Source organism: Panthera uncia (assembly GCF_023721935.1).
Source record: "Panthera uncia isolate 11264 chromosome A3 unlocalized genomic scaffold, Puncia_PCG_1.0 HiC_scaffold_12, whole genome shotgun sequence".
Taxonomy (NCBI): Eukaryota; Metazoa; Chordata; class Mammalia; order Carnivora; family Felidae; genus Panthera; species Panthera uncia.
Window position 1 is genome coordinate 18,501,311 of NW_026057579.1, and position 12,635 is coordinate 18,513,945.

The 12,635-nt window shown below is 55.2% G+C and overlaps 2 protein-coding genes across 7 annotated transcripts; both read left to right on the forward strand.

The window, feature by feature from the left end:
• Window positions 1–153: 153 nt before the first annotated feature.
• Window positions 154–10,796, forward strand: MPV17 (mitochondrial inner membrane protein MPV17). 6 transcript variants are annotated; one of them, XR_007462439.1, is made up of 9 exons: window positions 255–402; window positions 693–767; window positions 7,498–7,613; window positions 7,834–7,926; window positions 8,021–8,116; window positions 8,374–8,406; window positions 8,645–8,697; window positions 9,690–10,334; window positions 10,518–10,796. XR_007462439.1 is itself a non-coding variant. In XM_049652386.1 (8 exons), the coding sequence occupies exons 2-8, from the start codon at window positions 698–700 to the stop codon at window positions 9,757–9,759; spliced, it is 531 nt and encodes a 176-aa protein (XP_049508343.1). In that variant the 5' UTR covers window positions 154–193; window positions 693–697; the 3' UTR covers window positions 9,760–10,796. The 6 variants fall into 6 exon arrangements, 4 of the variants coding, with proteins under 4 accessions (XP_049508343.1, XP_049508344.1, XP_049508345.1 ...); XR_007462438.1 differs by having other exon boundaries at window positions 9,690–10,154; window positions 10,247–10,796; XM_049652386.1 differs by lacking the exon at window positions 255–402 and adding an exon at window positions 154–193 and having other exon boundaries at window positions 9,690–10,796.
• A 587-nt stretch (window positions 10,797–11,383) lies between these two features.
• UCN (urocortin) lies at window positions 11,384–12,598 on the forward strand. Its single transcript, XM_049652390.1, has one exon. It carries the CDS (start codon window positions 11,795–11,797, stop codon window positions 12,173–12,175), a length of 381 nt encoding a protein of 126 aa, XP_049508347.1. The 5' UTR covers window positions 11,384–11,794; the 3' UTR covers window positions 12,176–12,598.
• Window positions 12,599–12,635: the final 37 nt, after the last annotated feature.

Here is a 12,635-nt window from a genome sequence, read left to right on the forward strand (position 1 = left end):
CGCACACTTGGAAAAGGGTTTGCTCACAGACTGAGAGCTGAGCCGTTCTCCACGGGTGTTTGTGGCTCAGTCCACTCACACTCCAGCCCCGGGAGCCGGGTTAAGCTTGGAGGCCAGCCGGGCGGAAGGGCGGGGCTTGCGGCGGAAGTCCCGCCTCCTGTCGGGTCACGTGAGGGGCTGGACGCGAGCGCAGGTGAGTGGCTGGTGATCCTCCGTCCCGGGCTCAAAGCATCGCGTGCTGAGAGCGCCTAAGGCGCCTGTGACCTCTTCCAGGCCTGGGAATGATAGGCCCTATTTCCGGTTGGACTCAGGAAGGATGCGGGCTGGTTCCAACCGAGAGTGACTCAGGGGACCAACCAAGCTCTGGGTGAAAGCCTGAGCAAACTGTCCTTACGTGTCTCGGTACGGAAGGAGGTCCCCAGGTGGCCTTGCTTCAGGGCGGGGGATGGGGTGGCTGGTAGCTGCCACTGACATTCAGTAGCCGCTTACAGCCCTCTTCTATTACCTGATTGCCTAAGATGATCCCTATAACAGGAAGTTGTCCAGGAAGCATCCCTCCTGAGGCCTCTGCCCCTCTAGGACATATTGGAAGCGGGAGGGGGAGAGGGAGTGGGCGCAACGGAAAGTGAAGCGTCTCTTTAATTGTGGGGAGAGGCCATGAGGGTAACCCCCCTCTCCTCTTGGCTTGACAGGAATCATGGCACTCTGGCGGGCATACCAGCGAGCCCTGACTGTTCACCCGTGGAAAGTACAGTTCCTGACAGCTGGTGAGTGAATAGACCTGAGTGGAGCCAGAGCAGGCTGATTTGGGAGGCAAAAGCTCGCCCACCACACCTCCCTCAGTTGCTTCTATTCAGCACCCTTGAAGGGTTAGCTGTCTGTCATCCCAAGTTGTCCCCAGTCTTTGGGAAGGTGGGTCCCCAAGGCTGTTCTTAAGGAAAGGGTATGCCTAGCTGTAGGATCTGAAAGTCCTCAGAAAGCTGAGGAGTCATCCCTTTGGGATAAAGGCATTGCTCCAGGAGGCCTTAACTTAGAAAACAATAGCAAACGCTCCTCTAACATCTTACAGTGTGCAAAACACTTTCAAGACACATTTATCTCATAGGGTCACCACAAAGATCTGAGAGTCTGCATTAAATCACCTAATTGCTGGGATCAGGACTTTTACCCCAGTTTATTTTCTTTGTGGTTTTTTTTTTTTTTTTTTGGTAAAATGTATCTTAGCATACAAAAGAATAGTTAAGACGTGTGTACAGTTTAAATAGTATTAAAACTGATTACTTTTGTATCAGTACCCAGCTCGAGACCCCTTGAGCACCTATCCCTAACTTGACTTGTATAGCCAAGAGAGGACCATTTTCATGAGTTTTGTTTATACAACTCTTTTGCTTTTCTTATAGTTTTACTACCTATTTATATATCCCCAAACCATATACTAATCAAGGATTTATGTTTACTCCAAATCCAGTGACTGGATAACAACCTCACAAAGGCAACCCAGTGACTTAACCTGCATTTGTTATCATCTTTATTTTGCACATTAGCTAAGAAATCCAGAGATGGCACAGAGATAAGTAAGTTTTATAGTGGGGGGGGGGGAGGACTAGAAGGTCTATGACTGTTGGAGCAGTGCAAGAGTGAGCAGGTTAAGATGGGGTCTTGCCTATGTTTAGAGGAAGGGAACAGGATTCTAGTGAGGACCATGGGCTTCTGGAACGAAGACTGTCAGGAGGAGCGGCAAGCTATGAAAGCCAGGGAGGAACAGCAGTCTTGTTACTGGAATAGCCCACATCAGCACTAGAAAGTTCACCGGGTGACTGGCCAAGGGTTGGATGCTTTTGCCCCTCCCCGGGCCCTTCTCCAACCTCTGTGCCCAACCACCCCACGTCCTGTCCTCAGAGTGTCCGTCAGCCTGCATGACTCACCTGGTTGCGTGCGTGGTGACTCATGCTGGACTGTGTGGCTGTGATGGGGACTGACACGCTGGGCCCTTTGCCAGCCTCAGACTCCCTCAGGGCCCTTAACAGCCGGAAGGAAGGTTCCCCCTCCTGGCCATCAAGAATAGAGAGGGAGGGATAGTCCCTGTGTTTCCCTTCCCAAGGGATGTGCAATTGACAAGGGGAGGAGCTAGAGTTCAGAGGGGCCCAAGTGCATGTGTGTGACGGGACTGGGGTGCTGGAGCCCTGTATCTCCGTCTGGGTGTGTGGCTCTATACCTGCATCGTCTCCGCACAGCCCTGAAGCACCTTGTAGGTAGCACTTTTCTCAGACATCTCCTTCCCTGCTGCTAATGTGTTTGGATCAAACTACAAATGAAGGGAAGAGGTGGGTTGAGCTCATCGAGCTGTTTTTAGATCCTTGCACAGTGCTTCCTAAGGTCCCATGGGATAGCTCATCACACTGGAAAACAGAAGAGAGATTTCAGACTTGGACTTAGAAGACCAGGTTTTGTTTTTGTTTAAAAAAAAATTTTTTTTTGGGGGGGGCGCCTGGGTGGCGCAGTCGGTTAAGCGTCCGACTTCAGCCAGGTCACGATCTCGCGGTCCGTGAGTTCGAGCCCCGCATCAGACTCTGGGCTGATGGCTCGGAGCCTGGAGCCTGTTTCCGATTCTGTGTCTCCCTCTCTCTCTGCCCCTCCCCCGTTCATGCTCTGTCTCTCTCTGTCCCAAAAATAAATAAAAAACGTTAAAAAAAAAAAAATTTAAAAAAAAAATTTTTTTTTGGTAATGTTTATTTTTGAGAAAGAGAGAGACAGAGTGTGAGCAAGGGAGGGGCAGAGAGAGAGGGAGACACAGAGTCAGAAGCAGGCTCCAGGCTCTGAGCTGTCAGCACAGAGCCCCATGCGGGGCTAGAACCCACAAACTGTGAGATCATGACCTGAGCCAAAGCCAGATGCTTAACCGACTGAGCCACCCAGGCGCCCCAAGACCAGGTTTTAAATCTCAGCCGTAGAACTCAGTAGCTGCGTGAACCAGGCAAGTAAGTCAGTAAACCTCTTGGAGCCTCAGTTTCCTTATTTAGGAATTGAGTTTAGTTATATGACCTCACAGAGTCAGTGTAGGAGTTATCTCTGTGAAAAGGCTTTAGAAATTTGGAGAAAAAAAAAAAAGTTTCAATAGACATAAAGCCTCCTGGACTTGGCCCTTTCCATGAGTGTTGTCAACCCTAAATGACAAGCTATTCTTTTTAGAGTGGTTTTTCAGCTGAGTTTGTTCCATTTGCCTTAAATTTGATCATGGGTGACTATCTTACCCTTGGCTCTCCAAATAGCAGAGCCTGGGGCTTCGATGCAGGTACTTTGTAAGGGAGTAGGAACTAATCCTGCAGGGGAAGAGGGAGAGCCAGTACAAATATCATATTGCATACTGCTTAGGACGTGTGTCTCCTCATCCCTTAAAACGGACCGAAAAGCTCTTTGAAATGCCTCTTAGAACTATATGGGAGAATAGTCTTTTCTGGAGACAAGAAGAATCCTTTACCCACCAGCTCTCACCCCACATTGGTCAAATGTTTGCCACACGGGATGTCAACACCCGTGCGCCCCCGGATCACATGTGCGTGGTCCCAGGTAAAGCATCAACAGCACAGCCCCAGATATGACCTAGGCCTGAGGCAGGATCGATCAGGTTGAGCCGCAGTAGTGGCCGGAGTAAGGGATAAGTGAATCAAGATCTGAAATGGTTCAAAAGAAGTGTCTGATACCCCCCAGCGTTGGCCAAGCCAGAGTCACGAACAGAGCAGCCTGGGAAGTGTGTTGTGCAGAGTCTGAGTCAGCCTTTTCCCGTCCTTTCTGGAGGGCCCTTCCAGTCTCCAGTGGGCCCGGGGCCCAGCTCCATCCATCTCCGGCCACTCTAGTCCTGCTATGGAGACAGCCAAGCTTCTACAGACACTGGTTTCCCTAGAATCTGAATTCCAGCAGGATGTGAGGGCTCAAAAGGCATTGGAGCATCCAGTCCAGCCCCTGATACCACAGAGCAGGCAGGGGGCAGGGGTGATGTGCACCGAGGTCCCCATGGCCAGTGGTAGAGCTGGCATTGGAACGTAAGGTGCTTCCCAGTGCGGTGCTCTGCACTCAAGACCGCTGGGGCCTTAGACTGCGGAGCGTAGCCCCAGCTGGTCTGGGCTTCCATACCTGACAAAGCTTCAGAACCCTCCATTCTGTCTCGTTTTCCAGCAGTAGGATGGCTTCGGGCCAGGCGTGCGGAGAGCATTCAGCCCAGTCCCAGAGGACACACTCTCCCCTCTCTCTGCCCAGCTTCAGTTGCCTCTGGGCTCTGTCAGACCAAGCCCCTGGCCCAGGCAGCTATTTAATTGTGGAAGACTTCTGGGGAGGAGTGAATCTACAGCACCTCGGGCCCCATGCCGGGAGCTCTACCTGCTGCCCCAGGCCTACTGCGCTCAAGGACACGTTTCCTGCTCCTCACTCCAGCTTCCTGCCCCTCACTCAGCCTTCTCATCTTCCATTAGTGCTTTATTTTCTTGCCTCTAAGACCCCATACACAAAAGCCAGGAGGGGAACAAAGTGGGGCAAGTGGGGAATTAAGAAGAGGATGTAGAAGTTGGGGCTTTTCCACTAGTGGGCAGGGGGTGGTCCCAAACAGATCTCTGCTCAGAGGCAGCCTCTCCCCAACCCCCTCAGTCCGCTGAATCCGGTGGTGAGTGACGGCATGAGAACTGGCACCTACCCAGGGGCATGATGTCACACCTGCGCCAGCGTCTGCCTGCTGGGCACCACGCCCAGCCTGGCATTGGGGCATCACTGCCCGGCAGCCCCTCACCCTGCCCCATCAGGGCTCGGGCTTCACATCTCTGCCCTGACCCTCTGGAAACAAATCCAAGGAAAGGGGAGCCAGAGCACGGAAAGATCTAGATCAACCAAGTATGTCCAGGAGGCCTCCCAGAACCTGGTGGGGGCCTGCTTGGGCTCTGCACTGGGGAAGGTGGAATGAGGAACCTGAATGTCAGCTCTTCTTGCTCAAATTCTCTCGGCCCAGAGACCAGGCCTTGTTCTGTGCTCAGACCAAAGCCTTGCACCTCCCTGGAGTTGCTGCAGGCCCAGAGTCCTTCTGATCTGTGGGCAGAGGAGGAACTGCTGGGCACAGTTTTTTGTCTGAAATGGACAGAGCTGGCAGGGGCTACAGAGCTACGTGCCCACTGCCTCTCGCCGCTGCCCTTTGCTCAGGAGTCCCTCGGGTTCCATGAGCGTGGTCTGGGGGCCTGGAAGCCATCTTTCTCAAAGGCTGCTGGCTCCCAGGACTGTGGTTTTCATTCCTGCTCTGCCGTTAGCTTGTTGGGTGACTGTTGGCAAGCCACGAAGAGTGAAACACACACCTTCATCTCTTTGTGGCTCTTGTGACCCAGGGAGATTGCTGCTTGCCCTCCCCACAAGGGGACAAGGAACAGAGAGGGTCAGCTCCTGGGGAGTAGAAGACAGAAAGGAAGTGCATTAGTCTAGGAAGTCTCTTTGATGTGCAGCCTTTGGGGCCTTGTTTGGGCAGGAACCCCCTGCGAGTAGCAGAGCAGCCGAAGGGGCCTCTTGGCACCCGCTGACCCCTGAGCCCAAGTCTCAGTCCCTGCCGTGATTCCCTGGCTTCCTGCTCCTTCTTGAGAGAAGGCCTGGGTTCACCCCAACTCCACTCCTTACCAAATCACCTCAGCCCTCAAAGATGGTAAATGGAGGTGTGACTCTACATCCCAGACCTTTCGTGAGGATCGAATATGCGAGAGCCGTTTGTAAGTTAAACAGCTTGCCCAAGTAGAAGGTCAGACTGTTACTCTCTTCATTTAAGAAGTGACTGCCTTCTGTTCCACCCTCTCTGGGGCTTCTCAGGGTCCCCTTCCCTTTCTGCATGGCCACAGCAGCAACCCCTCCCTGGGGGGGTGTGAGCGAGGGCGTAGGGAGATAAGTGCTAACTGCGTGGAGCAGGGAGCGGGCAGCAAGCCTTCAGTTCCACCTGTCCTCACACCTTGAGCCTGACACGTGGTCCTGCGGGCTGGGCTACTCTGGGGAGCACTCACACTTGGAGTTCTTCATGCCTTTCCCAGAGCGGACCTGTTGGTTAGGTCTGGCAGGGGATAAGAGAACAGAGATGTCTAGGATTCTGTCCTTGGCCTCTGGGAGGTTGTGGCTAGCCATGTTCTGGGAAGAGCCTCCACCACTTTGAGAGTTTCTGGGAGAGGTTGCCTTGATGGTTTTGTTGGGGGTCCCAGAGCTGCTCCACGGGCCTGGGAGTGCCGTCACCCGTGGGATGGGGGGGGGGCAGGTCACAGCCCCGGCCCTGCGCCTTCTTCAGCTGCCTCTGACGAGACTGCTCAGGGGCAGGGCTTTGCAGAGGGTGCAGAGGAAGAGTAGTGAGGGTGCAGCCGGTGTGGACGTCAGAGCCAGCTCTGGACCAAGGAATAGGGTTAAAGGATGTGTTTGCCCAGTGCTGATTGAGGGCACAGGGACAGTGGTAGCTATGGGACTGGAGGGGGGGCCCTCATTACTCAGTGAGATGGACGGGCAAGCTGGAGGTCATACAGTCACTCCCGAGTGACCCTATGTGTGTGTGTTCGCTAGGAACCATCACGCCACCATAACTGACGGGGGCTCTGTAAACAGTGACGATTTCTGTCTCAGTTTCTGGGTGTGGGTGTCTGACTAAGGCTGCTTGGAGCGGGGTGTCTGTGTGAGTGCCGGAAGGGGAAGCAGGTACAAAGGCCTGGGAGAGAAATGGCTATAATATCTATTGTCAGCTCAGTCTGAGGTTGTGAATGGGGGTGCCTGGGTTTACCTGATTGTGCTAGGAGGTAGCCAGGACTCCTTCTTGTGGGGACTCTTACCAGCTCAGCCACTCATCTTCCCACCTGGGACCATTTAAACACTCATGTTTTAGAAAAAGAATTATTTTTGCTGTTATCCACAAGTAGAGACCTCAAGACCCAGGGGAAGGACATTGTCCAGGGTCTTGCCTTGGACTGGGGGGAAGAAACCAGGGTTCCTTACCATTCTACACATGATCTCTTCGTATTGTGGCGTTCTGGAAAAATCACTGCTTAGGGAATCAGGCCACCTGGTTCTTGCCTTGGTTCTGCCCCTTACTGGTTATAGGAGGTCCCAGGCCTTCATTTCCATACCTTGTAAAGCAGGAGTTTGGATGGGATTATCCAGAAGGCCTTTCCAATTCTGATCGTCCTTGGTTCTCAGCCCCAAGCACCTTAAATTCTCCTTCCTCTAGCTGCAGTCTCTGACTGGGACTTCCCTTTATTACTCTGTGCAGAGTCCATGGGCCCTGGCCTGATCAAGGCTGCTCATCCCAGTTTCTAACAGGACACAGGGGAGATGTCACCATCTTTGGGAGAGGAGAGTTTCGAAGCAGCAGTGAAGGACTGGCTCTTTGCCCCAGAATTAGTCTCTTGGGCTCAGAGTGTCAGAGCCTCATTCAGGGACTCACTTCCCTACCTGGAATGTCAGCCCATGTCCAGGAGTGTCCTGATAATACCCGTGTACCCTGCACAGGGTCCCTGATGGGCCTGGGTGACATTATCTCACAGCAGCTGGTGGAGAGGCGAGGTCTGCGGGAACACCAGACTGGCCGGACCCTGACCATGGTCTCTGTGGGCTGTGGCTTTGTGGTAAGTTCCGCCCACAGCTGGGCTGCTGGAGGATCGGACGGTGGCCTTAGTTCCGTGTCATTCTTTAGTTTCCCTTGGCCTCTCTCCATCTAAGCCAACCTTGAGTGTGCGCTTCCACTGGGATTTGGTTTCTAATCCTTGAAGAGAGGAGCTTTGTGATGCAAAAGCCAAGTGCTTCCCTCACTGCACACCCTCTCTCCTCCCCGGGGTTCGCTTTCAGGGCCCCGTAGTGGGAGGCTGGTACAGGGTTTTGGACCGGCTCGTCCCTGGCACCACCAAGGTGGATGCGCTGAAGAAGATGCTGTTGGATCAGGTGAGCCGAAGGAGAAGGGGCTCAGGAGGGGTGAGCGGTGCTGGGGGTGGGCGGGGGTTGAGGTGCTCACAGACCTTTAATTCTTCTCCCCTAGGGGGGCTTTGCCCCTTGTTTTCTAGGCTGTTTCCTCCCACTGGTAGGAGCACTCAACGGACTGTCAGCCCAGGACAACTGGGCCAAGCTACGGCGGGTGAGCTGGGCAGGTGTGGGGCGGCCTCTGGTCTCTGGCCGGCAGCCCGGCAGTCCCAGGGGAACGAGGCAGGTTTCATGGGGACGAGCCAGGTGCGAGTGCGGGCAGAGTCCCAGGCTCTGGAGAAGAGGAGCTGAGGGGTGTGGCACAGACTTCCTTGAACAGAAGTTTGTGTGGGGTGTAACACGCAGACTAGGAGGCGGGGGCAGCTTGGAAGTAAGTGCGAGGGTCAGTTTGTTCCTTCTTTGTCTCCTCAGGACTATCCTGATGCCCTCATCACCAACTACTATGTAAGCGATGACACCGCCCCTGCCCGTCCTGCTTTCTTGAGTCCAGACGTGCCCGGGATGGGGGTCCTCCTGACATAGAAGCCCCTCCATTGGGATGAGTGGGCACCACACTCAGGGAAGCACTCACTCAGCTGCTCACTTTGTTCTTGTCTGCAGAAGTCGGAGTAAGACCAGGCAGTGAGTCCGGGGGTCAGGTGATGGAGGCACTCCCCCAACCTTTACCTTCGTTCTCTTCTAGCTCTGGCCTGCTGTGCAGTTAGCCAACTTCTACCTGGTCCCCCTTCATTACAGGTAAGACAGGTTCTGCCCCCACCCATCAAGGAAGATGCACAAGGCGATTCTCCTTTCAACCTTGAATCACGTTAGACCCTCCCAGGACACCGCCCCAGCCACAGCGCCTCACACTCTCAAGCATTTTATTCAGAACCTCTTATCCACTACAGAGCCTGTCCCAGCACCTGCCCACCGACCTTCTTTCATCTTCCTGGAGAGGCTCCTGCTCCACAGCCCTGTCTCCTTCCCACCTGAGCTCCCACCTTTGATGGCATATCTGCAGGGACAGTGCCTGGGGTGGGGGTGGGAGGCAACAGCCTAGGTTAGACAGAAAGGTAGACGGAAGAGCCAAGTGGGAACCTGGCCAGGTTAGTCCACTGCAGGGTATTACTTTACCCTAGTAATAAAGGTAGTTGCTGAAACCACAGTAAAAATATAGTGGAACTCAAGGTGAGTAGCTGAAACTATTGGGGGTGAAGGGATTTGGGGAACAGGGAAAAATATGAACTCTTCAGAGGGGACAGAGTCGACATTGACATGAATAGCATAGCTTAAAGGAAGAATTGGGGAGCAGATTCTCAACATTAGAGTCTTTGCAACACTCTTTGAAACTAGAGAAAGGTAAATTTACAATAAGGAGAAGGAGGTGCCACTTTATATGGCAGGCAGCGCAGTTTTGGAAGATAAAATCCCAGCTGGTATAAGACAGACAGACACGTGTAGTCAGAAGGAGCCTGGACAGGAGTGAATCAGAGCCATACTTGGCAAGATGAGGGTGTTCAACTTTGAGGCTCTTGTCCAGCAGACAGAGCTCTGGGGCAGTGCCAGACCCCAGCCTGCTCATCCTCCGGTCTGAGCCACACGTCCCTCCAGGGCTGAAGGAAGGAGACCTGAATGTGGACGTTCTCAGAGACAAGCCCTCCTTTTCTGTTGCACTTTCCTAGCTCTCCCCGCCCCCTTGCTTGCTCCCCATTCTTCACCATCCTCACGCCGCCCCTCCTGTCCCGTAGACTGGCCGTTGTCCAGTGTGTGGCTGTTCTCTGGAATTCCTACCTGTCCTGGAAGGCTCACCGGCTCTAGGCCCGCCTCACTCCATTGCCTGCACTTGCGGGGATGCCGCTTGACCCTGGAGCCACCAGACAGCCTCCTCAGAGTGGGCACATCAGCTTTCCTGGGGTTCCATGCCACTCAGAACTTAATGGGCTTTGCACCCGCCTCCTCTTGAAACCATTAAAACCCTTCTAATGGTTTTGTACAACCACCACCATAAACGTTCGTTGTGCTGTATGGTCTTGTCAACCTTCATTTATACTCATATCCCAGCAGTGCCACTCACCCCCCACTCTTCAGAGACACGTCTGTTCTCTAACCTTCCCAGCCCTACAGTAACTCCAGCTCTTTGGGGGCCAAAGACCCTTTATGTGGTGCCTCCAGAAGTATGCTATTAAATATGTAGTCTAAAACCTGCAAAAGCGGTGAGTAGGACGCAGCAGAAACCTATGGGGCAGTAAGAATTTCTAGAGCTGGAAAGAAGTCTAGAGACACCAACCCTGATCTTCTTTTACAGATGAGCACACCGAGGTCCATATAAGTGAGGTGACCTGTCCGTACCACCAACCAGTGGCAGAGTGGAAACTTGAACCCACATGCTATAGGTGAATGTTTGTATCCCTTCCAAAATTCATGTTAAAGAACTAATGCCCAAAGTGATGGCATTAGGTGGTAGGGCCTTTGGGAGGTGATTAGGTCATGAGGGATTAATGTCCTTCTAAAGCAGCCCCAGAGAGATCCCTCACCCCTTCCACCATGTGAGGACACAGAAGATACTTTTTCTGCAGGTCAGCAAGTGGGTTCTCACTAGAGAACCAGCGCCGTCAGCTTGGACCTCCCAGCTTCTAGAACTGTGACAAATAAATGTTTGTTTATAAGACGCCGAGTTGATATTTTTGTTGTAGCAATGTGAAGAGACTGAGACAGGTTCCCCGACTTCCTAAGTGATCTTAACTGGAGGTCAAAGGTATTGTAATACTGTGGCTGTGATTCCCAGAAGAAAAACTCACATGGCTAAAATACCACTTTGGGGCAAACTCAGAAGTAGATGGGGCAAACTCAGTAGATCGACCCACCTTTGTGGTCTGAAAGCACCCAGAGGCCAGAGACCCTCCTTTTAATGGTGCCTCACCTAGACTGCCCTAGAATTTAGACCACGGGGCTGGAATAAGATCAAGAATCCCGCCTGCCTTGCTGCCTCTGGGGTGGTAACCAGAGTCCTAGCTGGGAGCCAGCTGTGCTCCTGATCGCCTTAGGTTGCGGAACTGCTAGCCAGGCTAGGGGCTAGGTCTGAGCAGCACAACCTCTCAGTGCCTCTGGCCCCTTCTAGAGGCAAACAGTAGGGTGGGCGCCACTGACAGCCCAGCGGTCCAGCCTCTCTTTTGTGTACCACGGGAGACTGGCTACCTGACTGGTCTGATCTGGGGATCGCCCTACTCCCTGCAGGCAGGTAGAGGACTCTCTCTCTCATGGCTCCCAGCGCAGTCGTTAAGCCCCGCCGGCTTCTCGCTCTCCTAAATCTGGGGCAGCTTCCAGCCCTGACGCCAGAACGCAGAGTCTCTGGTTCTGAGGTGCGCCCCTCCGGGTCTCGCAAGCGGCCGGACTCGAGGCTGCGGCCGTCATTGCTTCTACAATCAGTGCATGTTCCTCGCTGACGTCAGTAGGAGCTGTCCGGGAGCTATATAAGGCTGGCGGCGGTCCCGGGACAGACCCCGTGTTCCCCAAGGCGCCCTCAGCCCGCCCGGGGGGACAGAGACTGGAGCGCCGTCCTGCAACGTGCAGACGCTCTCCGGCAACCTGTGAGTGGCTCGGAGGAGCATCTGCCCTGACTCCCTCAGCACCCGGACTCGTCGCATAGCTCACCCATCGCGACTCGCTCAGAGGGACGGAGGGAGGACAGGGTGGCGCTCGGCTGGGCTGCGGCTGGAGGGAAGGCTGTGGGCACGGGCGGCAGCCTCAGGGGCCCGGCGGGGGAGCTGGATGAGCGCGGGAAGGGGAGTGGCGCCACCTGCCCCGGGCGCACCTCACCCTGCGCTACGCCTGTGTGTCCAGGGCCGGCGGCACCATGAGGCAGGTGGGACGCGCGGCGCTGCTGGCGGCGCTGCTGCTCCTGGCGGCGCTGCGCCCGGGGAGCAGCCAGTGGAGCCCGGAGGCGGCGGTGGCGGGGGTCCGGGACCCGAGTCTGCGCTGGAGCCCTGGGGCGCGGAACCAGGACGGCGGGGCCCGCGCGCTACTCTTGCTGCTGGCCGAGCGCTTCCCGCGCCGCGCGGGGCCGGGAGGATGGGGACCCCGGACTGCGGGAGAGCGGCCGAGACGGGACGACCCTCCGCTATCCATTGACCTCACCTTCCACCTGCTGCGGACCCTGCTGGAGCTGGCGCGGACGCAGAGTCAGCGGGAGCGCGCCGAGCAGAACCGCATTATATTCGAGTCCGTGGGCAAGTGATCTTCGGAGGGGTCTGCGGCCACGAGAACCTCGACCCCCGTCCCCCACCCCCTGGGCCGGGACGTGCGCGACCGGAACTGACCCAGTCCCGCCGGGCTATAGCGGCCCAGGGATGCCCTGGGCACTCTGTGCGTCACCAGTTTTTAATAAAAGTGCTGAAGAGCCTTTGGCCTCGGTTGTGGGGCGCAGGGAGCCACGGCAGGATGGGAGCCCGGGGGAAAGTGCGGCCTCCCGGGCCGGCGGGAGGGAACCAGATGCTGCATGAGGGCTCCCGCAGAACGGCTTTCAGCCAGGGCCCCATGTCTCCATCGCCCCCAGGAACTCAAGTCCCGGTGCCGTCGCACCCACCCCGACCCTCCTCCCTTGGCACTGGGCTAGCGAACCCGTGCCCTACAGGGGTCATTCCACTTCCGCCCCCCCCAAATGATCCCAGATCGGGAGAAGGGCGGGATGATGGTGG